The 19,180-nt window shown below is 44.7% G+C and overlaps 1 protein-coding gene across 5 annotated transcripts in view; it reads right to left on the reverse strand.

The window, feature by feature from the left end:
- The window catches only part of pax5 (paired box 5), a 53,630-nt gene that overhangs the window by 21,193 nt on the left and 13,257 nt on the right, over positions 1–19,180 (reverse strand). For 2 of the 5 annotated variants that reach the window (XM_047579465.1, XM_047579466.1), the window contains exons 2-6: positions 17,580–17,745; positions 14,447–14,644; positions 13,737–13,801; positions 11,255–11,380; positions 4,157–4,257 (exon numbers count right to left, since the gene is read on the reverse strand). In XM_047579465.1, coding sequence (XP_047435421.1) covers positions 4,157–4,257; positions 11,255–11,380; positions 13,737–13,801; positions 14,447–14,644; positions 17,580–17,745 — 656 coding nt within the window. Of the gene's footprint in view, positions 1–4,072; positions 4,258–11,254; positions 11,381–13,736; positions 13,802–14,446; positions 14,645–17,579; positions 17,746–19,180 lie in introns of all 5 variants that reach the window. The other 3 variants (XM_047579462.1, XM_047579463.1, XM_047579467.1) reach the window with 2 other exon arrangements.

The raw sequence follows: 19,180 nt of genomic DNA on the forward strand, positions 1-19,180 counted from the left end.
ATCTGCGCTCAAACTGAGCGTGGCAGCAGCGGGGAGGATATTCATTTCCAGACAGGCGACTCACCTCGAGTCTGAGGAGAGGCTGCGAAAGTTCTTAAAGTCTGGATGAAATACTGGGGCCAATATTTCTCATTTATGAATAATTTATGTTAAATTGCGTCGCGTTCATAGCTTATGCATTGGTTGCGTAGTGGTGACACCAGTGACACAAACGTTTTTTTCTTTCTGTTAACAAATTTCATGACTGGTCCTTCTAACAAGAGTTAATCATACATTAAAGAGTAAACTTTCATGTTTAACACTCATACACGAAGCTGAGTCAACCAGTGTAGTATCACTTTCTTAATTTACATTTTAAAGCAAGCCACAAGCCATCATAAATAAAGTTAAAAAAAAGAAACACACCTGCACGTGAATCAATAGCTCAGTCATGTTATAGGCGTTATCGACAGGGCTTCTTCTGACCACGGCAAAGCTGCACACATACATTAACTTATTGATTCTCAGACATGAGAATTTAATCTGACTTTATGAATTATTTTATCGGTCATTGTAATATTTTCAGTTTTAGGTGTTTTTGTGTGTTGGAAAAAAAAGGACTCAGTAGCATTAGATTTTATCCTCTAACCCGTGACACAGACAGATGTGAGGGCTGTTACAGTGTAGTTCTGTTAGAACAGTTCTGTACATTATGATTGTTTCTTCTTCTTTCTATCACTTTAATCCTTTTCATCCTCTAGATGAGATGACTTTTGACCTTTGAGCTTCCTTTCTTTGCTTAATGGATGGAGCTAATGACAAAGAGAAATGATAAGTGTTATCAGCCCCCCCTCTTTTTTTCCCCTTTCTTTTTTACAGTGTAGCCAGAACTGGTGGGTACTCGTATGGGGGCATTTGGACCCAGGGCGGCCTGGGCGGTTAGGGGGGCCGTCACTCTTGCTGATTTATCACCTGAGTAATAGGAAGTGATTGAAGGGAAATTCAAATGAACTCCCTATGACAGGCACACATGCAGACACACATGCGAGCGTGCACACATAAATTAATAGCGGGGCTTAATAGACTACGGGGAGAGGGGGAACAAGAGCCGGAGAGGGAGATGAGATAAAAGAATGGCTTGTTAGGGAGGAAAGATAAAGAAAGGTCGGAGACAAACAGAACAGAAGAGAGCAGCTTTACTTTTCGTCTACTCAGGTGGGAGGAAGGAAGAGAAAATAATGAATGAGGTTCATGTTTTAGAGCAGGAAATTAAAAAAAAGAAAAGATAAATAGATAAGTAAACTATAGTAGATAGTCTGCCGCCTCGTTTCTTTGTCTTACTCCTTTTCTTTCTTTCTTTCTTTCTTTCTCACACACAGACACAAATCAGCAGCAAGGCCAAGTCTATCGAGCATCTTTTAGGAATGTCAGTCACAACACGGTGTGACCCTTCTTGACCGCAACCCCGGCAAACACACAAGCGCGTACGCACAAACACCTCAGCCCACATACCAGAGAGGCTGAGCAGTAGCTGTCAGTGTGTCAGTGTTAAGGCTATGACTGTCAATCATCCCCTCTGGGAAAAAAAGAAGGGAGGGGAGGGGGGGTCGGCAGAGTTGGAAGAGCAGCTAGTGATGGAGATTTGTGTGTGTGTGTGTGTGTGTGTGTGTGTGTGTGTGTGTGTGCGCTTGGATCGCTTTGTGATGCGGTCTCTAAAGCCAGTTTGACCCCGGTGCGACCCAGCGTTTAAAGCCCCCATATCCCAGACCCCGACCCCAGAGGCTTGACCGGGGCTCAGAGAGGACACTGACCTAGGAATCATGGGTATTATAGTCTGGAGGTGCAGTCTATACAGCCACTGCAGCCAATCCCTGTCGACCTCTCGCCCCGGCCACTCCACTCCCCATGTCGGTCAGAGGGAAGAGAATGGGCTAAAAAGCCCAACTCTGCCCTGAAGGTCTAAGGCTGCAACCTATTTGTGCTTCTATGTAGTAGTACTTGTCTAAAGTGTGTTTGTCCTCTTGCCCTTGACACGGACTGAGTAAATAAACCAATAGGCGGGGGGCATTTAAAGATAAAAAGAAGCAAAAGTGTCATTTTGAGACATTGGCAAAATTTTTTCCCTAATATCGACCGGAGGGCTGCAGATTAGAAGACATCTGAGAAAGCGCGGGGAGAATACAAATGACGGCTTGTTGTCATTTTGTTATTCAGAGTACTGCTTACACCTGTCTATTCCACTCAGGTTTACATTAATTTACCGGCGGAGAAAGGGCGGGAGGTCAATTTAGATTCAACATTAACATCAACATTAGACACGGAGACACACCCCTGTTCTCGCTCTTGGTTTTTTCTCGTCTTTTTTCCCCTCACACGCAAACAGCACACACACACACACACACACACACACACACACACACATATGCAGCGCATTGTCAAGATGCATCAGCATGCGGACGGGTCCGTCGCCATCCCCACGCAGCAGGAAGTGAGGTCATAATGAGAGCCGGGTCAATACGGTCATTAACCCCTGCAGTGTGTAGAGATTATAGGAACGTCAATAGAGCGAGAGCCCGACCGGGTCCCGTCACATCAGGCCACAGAAACTCACGGCGCACTGTCAGTCTAACGGGGAGAACCCCACTTGATGTTGACATGAGCAGAGCACCCAGTCAACAACCTGTATGCAAAAAGTAAAATACTAAATGCTTTGATTTTGTTGTGCGGTTTGACTGAGGTTGACACGGCATGGCAAGGCATAGCAGGCAGGCTTTTTAGCTAAAAGCAGAGACAAGCGTTTCATGTAGCAATTGGATAAAGCATCATGATAAGCAGTCTACGAAGTCGTGGTGTATACGTCAGTGGGTTTACAGCTGCTTCCTTAAAGGACCTGTGCGTAGGATTTAAGTGGATCTAGCACAAATGGAACAGCACAATGTTTTTATTATTATTTAGTAGCGTAAAATAAGAAGTGCTACTTCCATTATCTTATACAGAAGGAGAGGATCCACTTCCCCCGTGTTGCACCACAGTGTTTCTACAGTAACCCAGAAGGGACAAACCAGTCTAGAGCAGTTTTCTCAAGTTTTCTCATTTAAAGCAACCACTATGTGGTTTTTCAGGTGGTCGCAATCTGTCAAATCCCTGTTAGATGCAGTTAAATCCTACACACTGGTCCCTTAAAGGAGCTGCTCACTGTGCTGTAGCATCCTGGATTTAGAACCTGTTATACCCAAATACCCCAATAATCTGTATCTGATCACCAAGTGTTCAGATTTCATTTATATTTGTTTAGTTTTTGTTATAGGAGACTGTACTTGGCCACTCTTTCTACTGGCTGAGCCAAACTATTTTCTTTGCAGTGTCAGGACGGAGACTTCTTTCCATTCACTCGTTAAAGGATGAGGCTGGAATCATCCTGTAGTCTTTGTTATTGTCAACGTAAGGACCAAAAACAACAAAGTCCGTCTCTCAATACTTGAATTTCTTTCGCTTCAGTGGCGCACGGCCCCAAGACCATTTGATGGTATGTAAATCTTTTAAAAACATCAGGATACTGTTGTTTTTATGACAGCATCCAGATTAATTATGACAGGATGATGTTTCTGTAGCATCAGTTCAATAAAAAAATAGCAATTACCACAAGGCCTCTTGTTGCATGTCACACTGTGCAACAATGTGGCTCGTTGTTTTGTTTTTGGAGGCCTGTAATACAGAATAAGAAGCATTTTTGGCCTTTTTACGTTCCACTATTTTTTCAAGGGTAAGAATAATATACAGTAGAATAGCACCACGTTTATCTTTAAGGCCACTCGCTCAGGCAGCACTGATTGCTTGCAGCGAGCACGCTGCCAAAATTGGCTGAAGTCAGCCCGAATGATTGTAGTAAGAGAGGCACAACCGAGTGCCTGAACAGCTTAAAACAGTGTTACTGCAGTGACCTGGTATACAACGCTGTGTACGTCACCGTTCCGTTTTTCACGGACAGTTGTCTCCTGCCTCATCGCTATTTTTTCCTCTTTTTTTTTTCATGCTATAGCCTATTCCCTAAACGAAGCGTCAGCCAAGAGCCTGCACGATGCCTCACCCTTACCTTGCCAGAGTCAGGGCTCACATAGAGGTCAGAGCTGGATTGGATTGGACAGGATGGCTGTCTGTCAAAGAGGCGGTCCAATACCTCGATCTGCTGTGGCGAGAACAGCTCCCCTCGCATCTGCTTCCTGAGGAAGTCCCGCCCACTGTGGCCGTGCCCATTGGCCAGTGGTGACTCCTGTAAACCTGCGTGGAGAAGACGGCGAGAAAGGTAAGTTGTAAAATGGAGGAGTGAGAAGGTGTAGAGCGCGGTGAAGTTGTGTGAGGGACGATGGGAGGAGAGAAGTTATGAGCTGATGATATACGTCGCTAACACATATGTGGAGAAAGAAGTTAGTTGACTCAGGTGAACTCCAGTGAACTGATTTATGACTGAGTGGCTTCATAGATTGTGGAGACTCTTGAGAAAATGGTATACAAATGCAATCCATTACCAAGCGTTCGCTGTCTCTCCGTCTTGATCTCTCCAAAGTACACTCTCTCCTCTCACATATACACACTCCGTGATCGCTCCCGTCGTATCAACACCTCCCCTACCCCACCCCACACACACACACACACACACACACACACGGACACACAAATATATATTGCTGCTGTATCAGTATTAGACTGTGAGCTCTCGTATCCTGCAGTTATTGCAAGGCTGAGGGACTGAACGAGACAATTATAAGAACTCTGAAGAGTCGCGGCCCACAAATGATTAGAAAAGAGAGAACGAGTGAAAAAGATAAAGAGAAAAACGGGATGAGGGTGAAAATCCCTCGCTATAGAGCCAATTCATTGCTCCAAACCGCTCCTGAGAGCCTATTTTAGTCCTGGGGGTCACTGTGTGTTTGGGGGCGTGCAAAAAGTGTGTGATTGTGTGTCCTGGGTAGTGATATGACAGACAGGTGGTGGTGGTGGAGAGGGGGCTTCAGGTATGGTACATATATATATATATTTTATTTTTTTTCCCCATTTGGAACGAAAATACAGATTCATTTGTGAGAGACTGTGGTTGTAAAGAATGAAAGAAATATTTTGATATCTGTGACCCAGATCCTTCTTTGATCTTAAAGATTCGTCCCCTGATTAAACTTTAAATGGTGACAACGCAGCTCAGGTGTGGTAATGGTGCTGATTTAACAAAAGTCTTTAGATGCATGTCCACAGGAGGAGGTTGGCAGCAATGATGCAACAAGAGACAATGTAATTTTAATAAATTAAGGAAGCTGTAGAGATGACAGACAAAAAAAAACATATTTAGATGGGAACTAAATTGAACTAATCTTAACCTTAAGGTGATGACTAATGAGGGTAGCTCATACAGTTCATTGACATATGACACAAACACAGCAAGGAATTGCTAGTCGGACTGTTTTTCTTGGTTTGTACCACCTGATTGATCATTGTGATAGCAGGTTGGACCGTTGAGTCTTCAACGTTTTTCAGGCCAACGACCCCCAAACTGATGAAAGATTAAGTAGGGACCCCCTACCTACTATATTTGTGGTTCTTTATTAAACTCAGCCTACTGGTATTTATAAATATACATTATTATTATCATTTTGCATTCAATATTAAGCTATTATTTTTTTTATTTCAAACGTGCAACAGTCGGGTGATCGTACAGTGTTAGCTTCTCTTCTGCTAATATGCTAACATGCTTCTGGATTTCTGGAATTGCGGTGAAACTGACAGAGTCAGCAGCCTCGTGATTGGCTCAGCAGCGATAGGGGAGGGGCCTATTATTGTGTACAGGAGGCTTAGATTGATGGGTCTAGTGTGGTGCACTAGTTAGACATTTCCTTTATTGCTGAAGGAGTGAAGTGTTGACTGCCTCCATTTATCCCTTTAACTAAAATATGTTGGATTCATGTTAATGTGTATTTAAAAAAAAAATGTGGGGGAAATAAAAGAATATATATACACATATAAAAATGTCTAATCATCCAAAGATTTTGTGACCCCCGTACAGTACCTCCGTGGACCCCCTAGGGGTCTCAGACCTCCTGTTGAAGACCTGTGGGCTAGATTGACAGTATTTTCAAACAGAGAGCTGTGATGGCAAGAAGAGCTAACGCCATCTGTACACTATCAGTATTCTTACGCTGTGGTTGTTTAACCAAGATGATAAACAAGAAGGGTATACATAGTCAACCAGAGCCTGCAACGTCCACTAGCCTAGCGACCAACGGTACAAAGTGATGGGTGGTGAGCATATGTAAACAGGTCTTCAGACTTTTTGAATAATCTCATCCATTGTGTATTTGCGTTAAATCTCAGATCTTCTTGAAGTGAACATTTCGAAAACACGCATCTGGGATTGGTGTTCTTGTTTGGCGATAGGTTAAAAAGTCACAGGATTACATGTGTTGGAAGCAAGGTTTAGCTAGTATATCTAAACCTTTTTTGAGTGTGAGAAATAATCGTTCTGTTGCACAGGACGAGAGGATTATATGTGTTTTCTTGCCAACAACTTTGTCTTAGTTGGAGATTGATTCTACTTTAGTGAACTTCTGCATCCCATCAGGCCTATCTGTGTTGGGGATAATGATGGGCATTAACGTTATCATGGAGGTAGATTAGCATACATTACCGCACACTGATCTATAATTCCACAGCTCGGACGCCTGGGAAGCGTATTTACTCGATAAAGTAAAAAATATAAGCCAGGCGCACTGGCTCAAACAGTGGTTTTAAAGATTTCCCGAGACAGCATCCAGCTCACACTCGCACAGGACCTGCGTAACTCCTTGCAGAACCTCGCAATACGTTTTCAGTACACAAAACCTCTTTCACCCACTCTCTCACAAACACACTCCTCGATCATAATCTCTCTTTCACTTCTATAGTCAGACACACACACACACACACACTCATATACAGATACTAGGAGCAGTGTGAGTCTATGGTCCAGGTCTCTGGTGACAGACCAATCAGGGGGGAGATAAAGCCAGTATGATGCTTTAGCCCGGTAACCCACGGCAACCCATTTAATCCCACCGGCCAGTCCCCATGATGGAATTCAATTGATCAATCATGTAGCAGTGATGGCACCATTTCAGCCAGCTTATTGCTTTCTGCTTTCTGTCTGTTGCACACACACACACGCACACACACACACACACACACACACACAAACACACAGATACACCCCTGAAAGAGTGACCCAAGCCTTCCACTGTGGAGCAGCCACGGAGGATCAGAGAGACGGAACGATGGAGGTGACGGGGCCTCTACTGTAATCGAGCAGTAAGAACAAAGCTTTTGCTTATGATAATCAATATTGTCCATTCATCTGTATGAATGTGTGTGTGTGTGTGCGTGTCTCGGTGTGGGTGTGGGTGTGGGTGTGGGTGTGGGTGGGTGGGTTTGCTTGATATCCGGCTGGTTTCATTGTATCCATGGATGGGTAAAGAAACTCATTGCCGTGACGGGTTAAATCCTATTCACTGTCGGATACACCACACACACACGCGCACACACACACACACACACATTTTACACACACACACACACACACAGCTGCCTCTATCTCTGTGATTCAGTCTCAGAAGGGAAGCGCTTCTCTTCCCTCTTTTTCAGAGCAGAACAAAACAAACAATGAGCCCTTATTGTTCTCCCCTTTCTGCCTTTTTCCTCTCTCTTCCGCCTTCTCTCCGACTCACTCACCACCACCTCTCCCTCCTGGTTCTCGCTCTCCTTCCATCACTATTTCTCTCCGTCTCACTCTGCCTCTGCCGTTTTTTTTCTTCCCCCCCAACAACCCAGAAACAGCTAAATTATTAAAACCTAAATTCCTTCAGGAAATAGCTGAGTTGTCACCTGTTTGCGTGGGTCGGTGCTGGTCTCGGCAGACGGTGGGACGCCTGCCAGTGCGCATCTTTTTTTTTGCACTTGACATCGATTATCATACTGATAGGACAAAGGTCGCAAGTCTGACCTCGCAGCCCCAGCCAGCGCTCGCATGTGTGTGCGTTTGTCTGCGAGTGTGTGCGCCCCGTCCAAACTCCGCAGATCAAAGTTGTGCGGGGCGGAAGGCGCCGAGAGGAGCTCAGGGTGTGAAGGGCGGAGATCCCCCCCTCCCTCCTCTCCCCTCCTCTCCTCTGTCCTCCATCTCTTGCTTACCTCCAGTGTCTTTTATTTGGTAAGCTGCTGCATGTCACAGTGGATGCACAAGGGGGTGAGAGGTCAGCTTGGCATTCTGGGTAAATGCCACTGAAATAGTTTCTTCTACGCGCGCGAGATAAGAGCATTTTGAACAACCGCGGTGAACGACTTTCCTTCAAAAAGACAGCGATTTTTGCTTATATGTTTGAGGTAAATTCATCTTCAGTAAATGGCCTGTCCTGGACTCCATATGCATGCACGCGCACACACACACACACACAGCTTCAGTGTGTAAGAGAATAGGTGAAGGTACAATAGTCCCCTTTTGGCCCCACAAGTCAAGTTCTTCCATTCACTCCTATTCATCTCCATTCTGCCCCCAGTTACCCCCCACTTCCCCTCGCTTCAGCCCGGGGCACAGGTCACCGCAGGGCTTTACCACCACACACTCCTCCTACCAACACACACACACACGCACACACACACACACACACACAAACGCCACCGATCCCGCCTTCCTGTGTTCCCATCACTTGCATAGCTGCTCTTTATGTGCTCTCAAGTTCCATGAGTTTCCTGCACACGTGTTAACGCCCTCACGAGTTCTATTAATCAGTACGATGCATATGATACAATATGGTACGATGCAAAATGAGATATGTTTGCGATATGTTGCGATACAATATTATATTTTCGACTTATGGCAAAAAGACATGGAATGATTGTGCAATATAACCAGTTAAGTTCACTTAACTTAAGAAATTAAGGGAAAAAAATGCAGAATTATCATCTTGCATTGTGAAAATGTGGTATTATTAACACTGTTTGTGTGTCCTGTGACACCCCGTCACTGTATTTACTTCATAAACTGTCTCCCCGCTCAACAAAAGACTTCGTGGTTGTCGGCCTCTCGTGTGTGTGACCGTGTTTTTTTTTTTCCTTGCGTGTGTGAGAATGTCCGCAAAGATAAGCATATGGTTGTGAGTGTGTGTGTGTGTGTGTGTGTGTGTGTGTGTGTGTGTGTGTGAGGAGCCCGCCGCATTGTTTGTCGGTGTATGTGTTTGTCTGTCCATGTCGGTGCATGCTGTTCCCCCTGTCGCCCCTTGCTGTGTGTGTGTGTCATTATCCGGCGGGGGCTGCTCTAATGGAAGCTGTGATTAGCAATGCTGTTAATTAGACCACAGAGCCGGCCGCGCAGACCTCTGCCACAGAAACACCGCAGATAAAAACGCACGGGCGAAACGTGACGCGCAGGGCGACACGACGCTCCGACGGCGTCTTCCCCGAGCCCTTCAGCGGAACGTGCAGAGTGAAGCCATGTCAGCCGGCGGTTAAACACCGAGGCCAGACGCAGGAAAACAAAGCGCGCCGCACGTGTAGCGGATGGTGCAGCACTCCATGCACATAAAGAACAAAGTGAGACAATAACACTGCTAATTAGATTACAGATCTCCTCCTTCCACTGCAGAGCTGACCACAAAGGACATTAGAGCGCACAGGAACGTGGAATGCATTCATGTAATTAGACGCGATTCTTGTTATTTACGTCAAATAAGAGACAACTTAAGAGAGCGGTATTCCCAGAATAAACTGCGGCAGATATCGACTTTTTGATTCTTGGAAGAAGAACAGGTGTGTCTGATATCATTAATGATTCATTCACCGCCCAGTGTTATTAGTTACACCTGTGCTTTTAAATCTGAGAAGACTTTCTACTGCAAAAAGATCAATTGTTGATCTTAATTACACATTATTTCTGCGCAAACATTAGGTGTGAATAAATAATAAACGTGTGCGACAAGGTGACGTAATGACGCGCTTTTCACTCATGTTTCATCCTTGCTCATCACATGTCTGTCCTCGTCTGCCGCAGTTTTAAGTGGGACAGGTCTGCGTCCCCCTGTGTCCAAGGCTCCCCTGGTGTGTGAACGAACGAATGTGTCATATGCAGGAAAATTATTTCCCTGTCAGGGGTCAGTGTAGTATAAATAATAATTAAAGTTATTATTTATTCGCTTTAAATAAGTCCAACTGTTCCACTTGAACCAGACATAAAATGTTATGGTTTTCTACTGAATCCTCTCGTCCTCATGTGTTTTTCACTTTAGTGCAGTTCCTTTGCTGTGATTTTCACTTCGAATTCATTCGACTGTTGAGTTCATGTAGTCAGGTAAACATTTATCCAATATCTATGTGTATATGTGTGTGTGTGTGTGTGTGTGTGTGTGTGTCTGTGTGTGGTGTGTCTGCGTCGGTGTGTGTGTGTTGGGTCTAAAGTCTTTGTGCTCTACTGATGGGTAAGTGGGCTGTATCCAAGCATATCAGGGTGCACCTGGGATTCACCTGGAACCTGCTGGAACGTTTTGAAAATGTATCATCAGTGGGAAAAGGTCTCCATACTGTGTGTGTGTGTGTGTGTGTGTGTGTGTGTGTGTGCATCAGAGAGAGAAAGAGTGTGTGAGTGTGAGAGAGAGAGAGAGAAATAGCCCCCAGTGGCATTCTGTCACCCCCCTTCGCTCCGACATCTGGTCCTGTCTCATTTACCGTAGGAGACCGTCTGTGTGATGGCTTTTTAATGCCACTGACACGGCCGCATACACACTCATAGACATGCACACATGTACGCACCTGCACGGATATATGCATATAGTGTACGTGAGAACCCCTCCCACACACACACACACACACACACACACACACAAACACACACTTCTATTAGCATGCAACATTGATCCAGTATGACAGCACATGATCAATAGTGCATGCATAAACTGACTTCTCAGGTAGCTCTCCAGTGGAGCACTGTTAGTAAACAAATCTGGGTTTCTCAATGAAGATGTTTGGATTAGATCTCCCATACTGCACATGAACACACACACACACACACACAAACACATCTGTCATTGATCTCCGAGCGTCGACTTCTTTCCATCTGGGTTTTCCACGCCGGTGTGGAGAACAGGAGCTCCTGAGGCTCTGCATCGTCTCATAATGTATTTATGTAAGTCGTCTGTTTCTGATTTGTACTTGTACTCCCACCAAAATGTACAGTAAAAAAAGAAGTAGGTGCACATTATCGTTTGCTCACCTTCGTCCCTCTTCCTCTTGCCCACATCAGCAGCTGAGCTGATACCCAGGATGCCACTGATGGAGTAGGAGGAGCCGGCCGAGTCGCTGGTCACTGCTGAGACCTGCGTGGCAGCCACGGACGTCGCTGCAGACAGATCACGTGACATTGGAAAATCACCAAAACAGGTATCGGGGAGGATCAACTGCAGTCAGACTCTCTTTTTGAGTCGAGTTTACGTTACTCGTTGCGACCCCTACGTCTAAAAAAAAATACACATTTTGCACCCTGCGAAAATTTAGACACACTCCTCAAGTCTCATTAACTTCTTAGACCTAAATTGACTTGAGAACTTATTGTTTGTTTGTTTTTGTCTCAAAATGCACAAATAACAAAGTAAAATGATCTAAATTAAACTAAAGTTGATCTTTTAAGTGATTTTAATTGGGTTTGACTTTTTGCTGGAAAAAAGTTCTGATCATACTTTATCTTGTGTGAATAAAGTCACAGGTAAATATGACATGAGATAAGAATGAACTACATGGTAAATGCAAAGATAGAAACAGCTTCATCGTGTTGTATTTACATGTTAAGCTGACACTGCTTTATATTCTGACACGTTAAAACTTTAGTGGAAGCACTCGCCAGTTTGCTTGTGTTATTTATGTGATTTTTTTTAAAATTTGCAATAGCTAAGAACAATTTAAACCCTATTTATATCCTCCATAAACTCAACATAAGTGAATTTTGATCTTCCTAAAACTTCACTCAGTCGTAGACTAAACCGAGGCTACGGGAGCAGACACAAAGGACCGGCCTCTGTTAGTGTTTTGCTCCTTGTTGTCTCCTCTTCTAATCTTCCCCCTGGAGGAGACAAGTTCCTCGCTGGGCGACACAGCACCGCACTTGTCACCGCTTCAGTGACGCACACACACACACACACACACACACATCATGCAACCTCCTGACACACACCTACACACACACACACACACACATTGACTGAAACATACAGTCACTCGCTCCGTGGTCCCTTATCTTGTGCCCCTGTAATCGGACGTGGAGCTGAGTGACAGTATGGTATCCCAGGAGGGACAGAAAGGTGTGGAGACAGACATCCTAATCCTCTCTCCCAGCAGACCCCCCAAACACGGAAAGACGAGACCGAAAAGGGAATAAAAAAAAAACAAAAAAAAACAGGCAAACCAGAGGATCAGATTCCCTCCCAGCATCACTCCTTCGCTAACGACAAGGAGAGTATAATGAATGCATATCCCTCCTTTTCCCATCACTTGATTTAGCACTTCAATTATCTGATTTTCCTTTCTCTTTCTTTTCACTCTTTTTTTCTTTATCGGAACGTAACGCTTTTATTCTGCAAATCCAAATGTTCAATTTTCCGCCTGGGAGTGGGACCCATTTATCTGTGTAATCTGTAAGCGTGTGCGTGCGTGTGTGTCTCGCTGCGTCTAGGTGTGTGTGTGTGTGTGTGTGTGTGTGTTTGTTAAATGTGAGTAAAAGGCAGGAAGGAGTCAGGGAGCAGTGTGTGTGAAATTAATTTAGATTAATAGACAATGTGCGATTATGAAGATATGAGAGACACCGAGACACAATCCACTGCGGGACGACGTGAGGGGGAGAGAGGAAGGCCATCGTATATACGTGTTTATACTCTGACACATTCGTCAAATAAACAGGAAGTAACGTTTCACTCGTGGTTGTAATATATATGTTGCTACATTGTAACAGTACAAAGGTTTTAATTCGACATATTACTTTGAATAGAAGTGATAATGAGTAATAATAGTGATGTCCACTATCAGTGACATTTTGTATAATTTCCACTCATCCAAAATAGGCAGAATTACAATAAATTCATATGTTTTGGTCAAACACAACCTGGATGAATGAACTTGCAAAAACCTGCCTTTGTTGTTGTTTGGATGAAATTCATTCAAATTAATTTACGAAAATTCTGCGGTAATGATGCAGGTCTTGTATTAAGCCCTGAAAAACCGACACAGCGAACATTTGAATGATAACAGTGTCTATAGTCTGTGCTTTAAGGACATCAAGTTGTTGCAGAACTCCTGTTGTGGCAGTGGGGGATTATGTGGTTTGATACCGTGACCTCCAGCGATATTTTCAATTCTTGCAGTTTGGAAAGCGTCACCTGTCTTTAGCCTCGTTGTGCCACATCATATGTGGACGTGATCTTGTAACTCCAGTGGATCTTAGTCCTCCCTTAAATCAGCTCGGATTTTCCCAGTTAGGACAAAATGTCCCCAACCAACCAACCACGTGGCAAAAACCTAAATCTCCTAAAAATCTGATTATCTAACTTTATTTTCTCGCATTCAAGCACGTGGTCATTTTCAGTGCATTTTGTCGTTCGGCACACAGACACAGGCTCGCCTCAGACAAAAAAAAAAAAAAAAAAATCCTGGTGTAACATTTGCTTTGATCGCTGGAGGGTTTGGAGGATTTCGCGGCGGCGACCTACCTAGGTTGTGAGCCGACACTGAGCCTGTTTGGCCGGGCTGCTGCTGAACCTTAGTCCGAATGATCCTGCAGGAGGAGAGAGGAGGAGATATTAGAGAGTGTGTGAAGTGGTTTGTGAGAGTGTGTGTGAGAGAGATTCTGAGTGACAGAGAGAACATGACCATCGTGGGAGCAAAGCGTTGTGTGTGTGTGTGTGTGTGTGTGTGAAGTGGCTGAGGCAGGCTGACATGGCAGAGGGGCCTCACACTTCCTGCTTGGCTGCTCATGCAAGCCTTTTCTTCCTCTTTCCTTTCCTTTCTCCTCCTTTCCTCCCCTTTTCCTCTCCTCCTCTCCTCTCCTTTCCCACCTTTCCCTTTCTTTTCCTTCCCTTTTGTGTCTGTTTCTTCCCTTTACCCCCGCACACCTTCCTTCCCTTTTGTCTGCCTCTTTTGCTCACTCCTTCTCTCTCTTATTTCACTATCCCTCCCTCGCTCTGTGCTTCTATGCTCAGGGGAAAGGGTTGTCATTGTACCATCGTGTTGAACCACTGAGCTGCAGCCACTTCATACATATGGAGACTGGGGCCTCTCTCCTATTCTCTTTTTCCCCTCTCAGACTCACACACACACACACACATGAAAGACACAGAATTATATTACTCGGCGCTCTACCTACACCCGCTACCTGTTGCTGCAAGTTGACACACAAACAAACACAAACAGACTGCGGTACCTGTTGATGGAGCTGACGCTGGGGACGCTGTCGTTGTCGCAAACTCTCTCCGCCAGGAGCCTGTCCCGGATCTCCCAGGCAAACATGGTGGGGTTTTGGCGTTTGTAATCGGCGATCTTGTCGACCACTTTGGGTGTAGCAACCTTTGGTTTGGATCCCCCGATCACCCCGGGGCGGATACTGCCCGTTTCATAGTACCTGTTCAAGGAAAGCACAGAAGAAGAAGGTGGTTTGCGTTTTACTGTGAGGGGACAAACAGTCGTTTTTAATTTCACTGCTGTTTTAAATGAAATTTAAACAGTTTAAATTGAAAAGATCCAAAACATTTTTATCAAAAACAGCATGCAGAAAAGATGAATAGTAGGTACTGACTGCAAAAAAATAAATAAATAAACCAACAAAAAACATTAAAATCCCTTCTAAGGAAAGCTACGGCTGGTGCTGTTCATTGTCTGTGTTTGTGCGGATGGTGCATTTGTCCTCCCTGTGCTCTTCACAGTAGCACAATCAGTTCAAAATCAACACTTTGTGACGAGGTAACATGTCACTCACTGCGACAGTGTGTCTCATGTATGTGTTTCTGTCAGTTTATGGGCAACAGAGGACGTCGGCCAGTGGAAGTCATGATTTTCAGATTTGTCGAGTGGTTTTCCTAAAGTTTAGCCATTATACACAGTAGTGTGAAAGCTTTTTTTTTCATATCACGCTCTTTCTATCTTTTGACATGCATTTGAGTTTTATCTCATCTTTTTTAGCTTTGATTTCATGCAATTACCAGTAAAAGGCAGCATATAACCTAATATATATAACCTAATAACAGCCTTCTGTCTAATAACACCTTCTGGCGCCTCAGTCCAACTCTCCTGGTGGTGATTTGAACATTGTTCCAATCAACTCTTTCACCTGCTTGCTCTCCGTGGAGGAATGTGCACGGCTTGGTTGACTTATTTATGGCTCAGACTCTTTAAAAAAAAAATGAACAACATATCTTCCTGTCTCATTTTTTTTGGTTTTACATTTAAGAGTTAAATAAATATTTATTTTGGGCTTTTATCCATACTGATTAAATGATCAGTTGTGGTCCTTTCTCTTTGCGATAAAGCTCGGACGCAGCTAAAATGACTCAGTTATCTCCTGAAGTCACAGTTATTTTTAGCCTGAAATACCCACTTTGTGTATTTATATCCTTCCAGTGAATGGGAACATTTTCTGTGGCTTTTTGTCTCCTAAAACGTCTGTGAACCTTTATTTGAGTAACTCCGGAGACTGAAAGCTCATACCGGCTGAACAGAGTGGATTTTGAGGATCGTGGATTTCTTTGTCCCACTTTTATATTGTTTGCAGGGATTTACAAAACGGCGAGGAGGAAACGACCGCGGCAACCGCCACCTGTTTCAGATTTCTCCTCCTGCTCAGGATCGTGAGTCCGGACGACGTTAATGAAAAACCGTTTACAGATCATCGACTCTTCCTTACTTTGGTTATCCGAGTTGTCAGATCAGATCACGCCCGGGTCAGCTGAACGACTAAATCTAAACGTGACGCCCTCAAAACACCTGTCACCCAAATATGTCTAATGCCTGACTCATCCCGTGAGTGGCTGCTGCTCTCTTAAGCAATTTCACGTGGTGACACGGAGGTGGGGAAGAAGCTGGGCACCAGCACACACACACACACACACACACACACACACACACACGCTGAAACGACACAGATTCAGGCGTTTCATGTCCACCATGGCTATTTCATGAATGTATTTGCATGCAGAAGGGGCATGGGGGGCAGGGGGGTGGGAGGACAGCAAATGCGCTACACAGCTTGCAGAAAAAAGGGGGGATGCTGTGTGTGGATGCAAGCTGTCAGTCAGTCTTAAACCTGCTGCTCTCTCTTTCTCCCTCCCTCCACTGTACGGTAGAGTAATCCTTTCCGTGAAGATGTGAGTTCCCGTAACTGTGCGCTTCCTTGTCTTTCCTTTTCGCGTGTGCACGTGTGTGTGTGTGTGCGTTGCGCGTTTCGACTATTCACAGCTGGAGTATAAACACTGCTAAAGGAGAAAAAAAAAAAAACAATCTATTTTCAAATGGAAAACTATTTAAATTATTCACAGCTGAATCATTGGTGAATAAACGAGCGTGGTTATTGATATCCGCACAACGATGAGCCAATACACACACACACACACACAGAGAGAGACACACACACACGGGGTGGTAGAGTTGGTGTTTTTGTTCTGCTGGCACCAGAGAGACAGAGAGGAGAGGATAAAACAACCCTCCCTCCCTCCTTCCATCCCTCGATCCCCTCTCCTCCCCCCTCACGGTAACGCTTCAGTGAGTTGAACGGCCAGGAAAGGGGAGAGAGAGAGAGGGAGAGAGAGAGGGGGAGATAGAGAGAGGAAGACGGAAAGAGAGAGGGGACGAGAAAGAGAGGCATGGGAGAACAATGAGCAACACATTTTTTGATATAGCTGAGGGTCGCTGTGGCTAATCCTTCCCCTCCGTCCCCCACAAATGGTCTCTCTGTCTCTCGTTCGTTTTTTTTTTCTCCCTTTTTCTCGCACTCTTCTTCCTTAACACGCCTTTTCCGTTTTGATTGTGTCCCTTGTTCTTGTCTTTTTTCCCATTCTCCATCTCTCTCTGTCTTTTTTTTTTTTTTTTTGGGAGGGGGTGGTGGTAGGTGGTGGTGGCGGTACAGAAATATGGTGCCACTTTCATTTTGATGCTAATTCCAAAAAGTGATGAATCTTTTCCCCTTTTGTCCCCCTTTCTTCTCTGGGGGACGGAATGAGCAGGGATTTACTCTTGAATTTAGCTTTGAAAAGGCAAAGGGAGAGACAGACGGACAGAGACAGAGAGAAAAGGGGTGGGGGGGAGCCAAGAAGTGAGAGGTACAGAAATGAAACTACACAGGAAACGAGCAGAATCGTCTCTGAATGAGTCAACGTTTACTGTACGGGAGCTTCAGTTTGACAAACGGATTTTGTGTGAAAAACCCAACTGGAATGACCTGAAAATAAAGGGTGACATTTTAAGGTGCAGACATTTTTTTTTTTTTTTTTTAGGCCTGTTTCATGTTGCTCTATTTTCAGGACTTCGGTGAACACACCGGTGCGACTGCCTTCGTGCCACGTTACCTGCCCAGTATCTTGCTGACGCATCCGTGGCTGACTCGTAGCTGGCGTGAGATGTCGCAGGGCCGAACCCCCTGATGGGCGAGTTCTACTATTCGCTGCCGAACCACGTCTGGGAGGGGTCTGCCGTTCACAAACACGCCCCCGAGCTGGTTCACTCCACCGTGTCCTGGAAGAGACAGAGCAGAGGCGGCGTGAGGAGGTGGATCGGGGACGAGCGGGCGGCGCCAGATGTGAGGAGGTGAAGTGGTGTTGAAGTCAAAGATGTGTGAAATGCATGTTGTTTCGTGGCTTTATCTACACATGGCGACAAATATAAAAGGTGATCAATCAAACATCAGCCATAAGGATGTAACTTTTAGTTAGAAATTATTATAAATGTTGGACACAGGTGAACTTTTCCAATGCAGTTTCACTCTGATTGATTATCTGGACGTTTTCATGTTAAAATGAAAATAAAAAGGTCAGAGGTCAGTATGATTTCTACATATACTTGCTGATACATATTGATGTGTCTTCAGGTTAAACTAAAGGGCATTTCAGACCGTCAGTGCATCAAACAGCGCTATCACAGGTTGTTCAGCAAAATTCTGTCTGACGTAGAGCATCCTACTTTCTCTGGCTCTTACTGCAAAAACCATTATTACCACAGACCACCAGTGAACAGACCCACAGCGCGTCCAATAAACTGCATCGTTTATAAAGTTTGGTTTGGAAATAGCAACATTTAAGCCACACTTTCTGAGCTGCAGTCCCACAGCTGTTGATTTAATTTACCATCTCAAATAAATCAGATTTCTCTCCTGCCCCCTGATTCATCCTGCTCAGCATAATAATACCGGTCGGACTACGCCGAAGTGCAAACTTTGCCCAATTTCACCAGGGGCAGGCTGAGCAAAGATTTCAAGTAAATGAAGGGATTTCAATTAATTATTGACCAAGGCCCCCTTAGTGAAAGATACCGCTAATATTCCCCCTGAGGGACGAAGGGATGAAAGTATAAGAGGAAATGAATGGAAGACGGCGACTCTGGTGTACACTATAGAACAGGAGACAAGCTGAACCTTTACATAATTGAATACGCTTTGTCTAATTCTGGTAGCGAGCTTGTTATACGCTTTACAAAAAAATAAAAAAATCTTCTAAAGACAAAGAAATCTCCACTTGCGACCGATAGATTTACACAACAGCGAACAATAAATGAATTACATAAACAAAACACATATTCTGTATCCGTCTAGTTCCAAAAGAAGAACGCGTCTCATTCAGGCCTCCGCTGACTGTGAATGCATCCTGAACAGGTCAGCGGCGCGTCGCAGAGGAAGCACCGAGTCAGACGACCACATTTATACATTTGGAAACTGTTTTTTTCTGAAAGGCTCCAGTGAGTCGGGCCGAGTCAAAAACCCGAGAGCCTCTCGTTTTGAGGTGACGGTGTTAACCGCCGCATCCGCCCGTGGAAACGCCGCCTGAGCGAGAAACTGGGAGGAAGAAGCTTCACCGCGCCGAGGAGCGTCCGCACCCCCCTCTCCCCAATCGTATGCGTATGTATGTACTGTAAGTATCTCACCGAGGGCGAAGTATAAATCAACTAGAATTTCTGT

Source organism: Mugil cephalus, chromosome 2 (assembly GCF_022458985.1).
Source record: "Mugil cephalus isolate CIBA_MC_2020 chromosome 2, CIBA_Mcephalus_1.1, whole genome shotgun sequence".
Taxonomy (NCBI): Eukaryota; Metazoa; Chordata; class Actinopteri; order Mugiliformes; family Mugilidae; genus Mugil; species Mugil cephalus.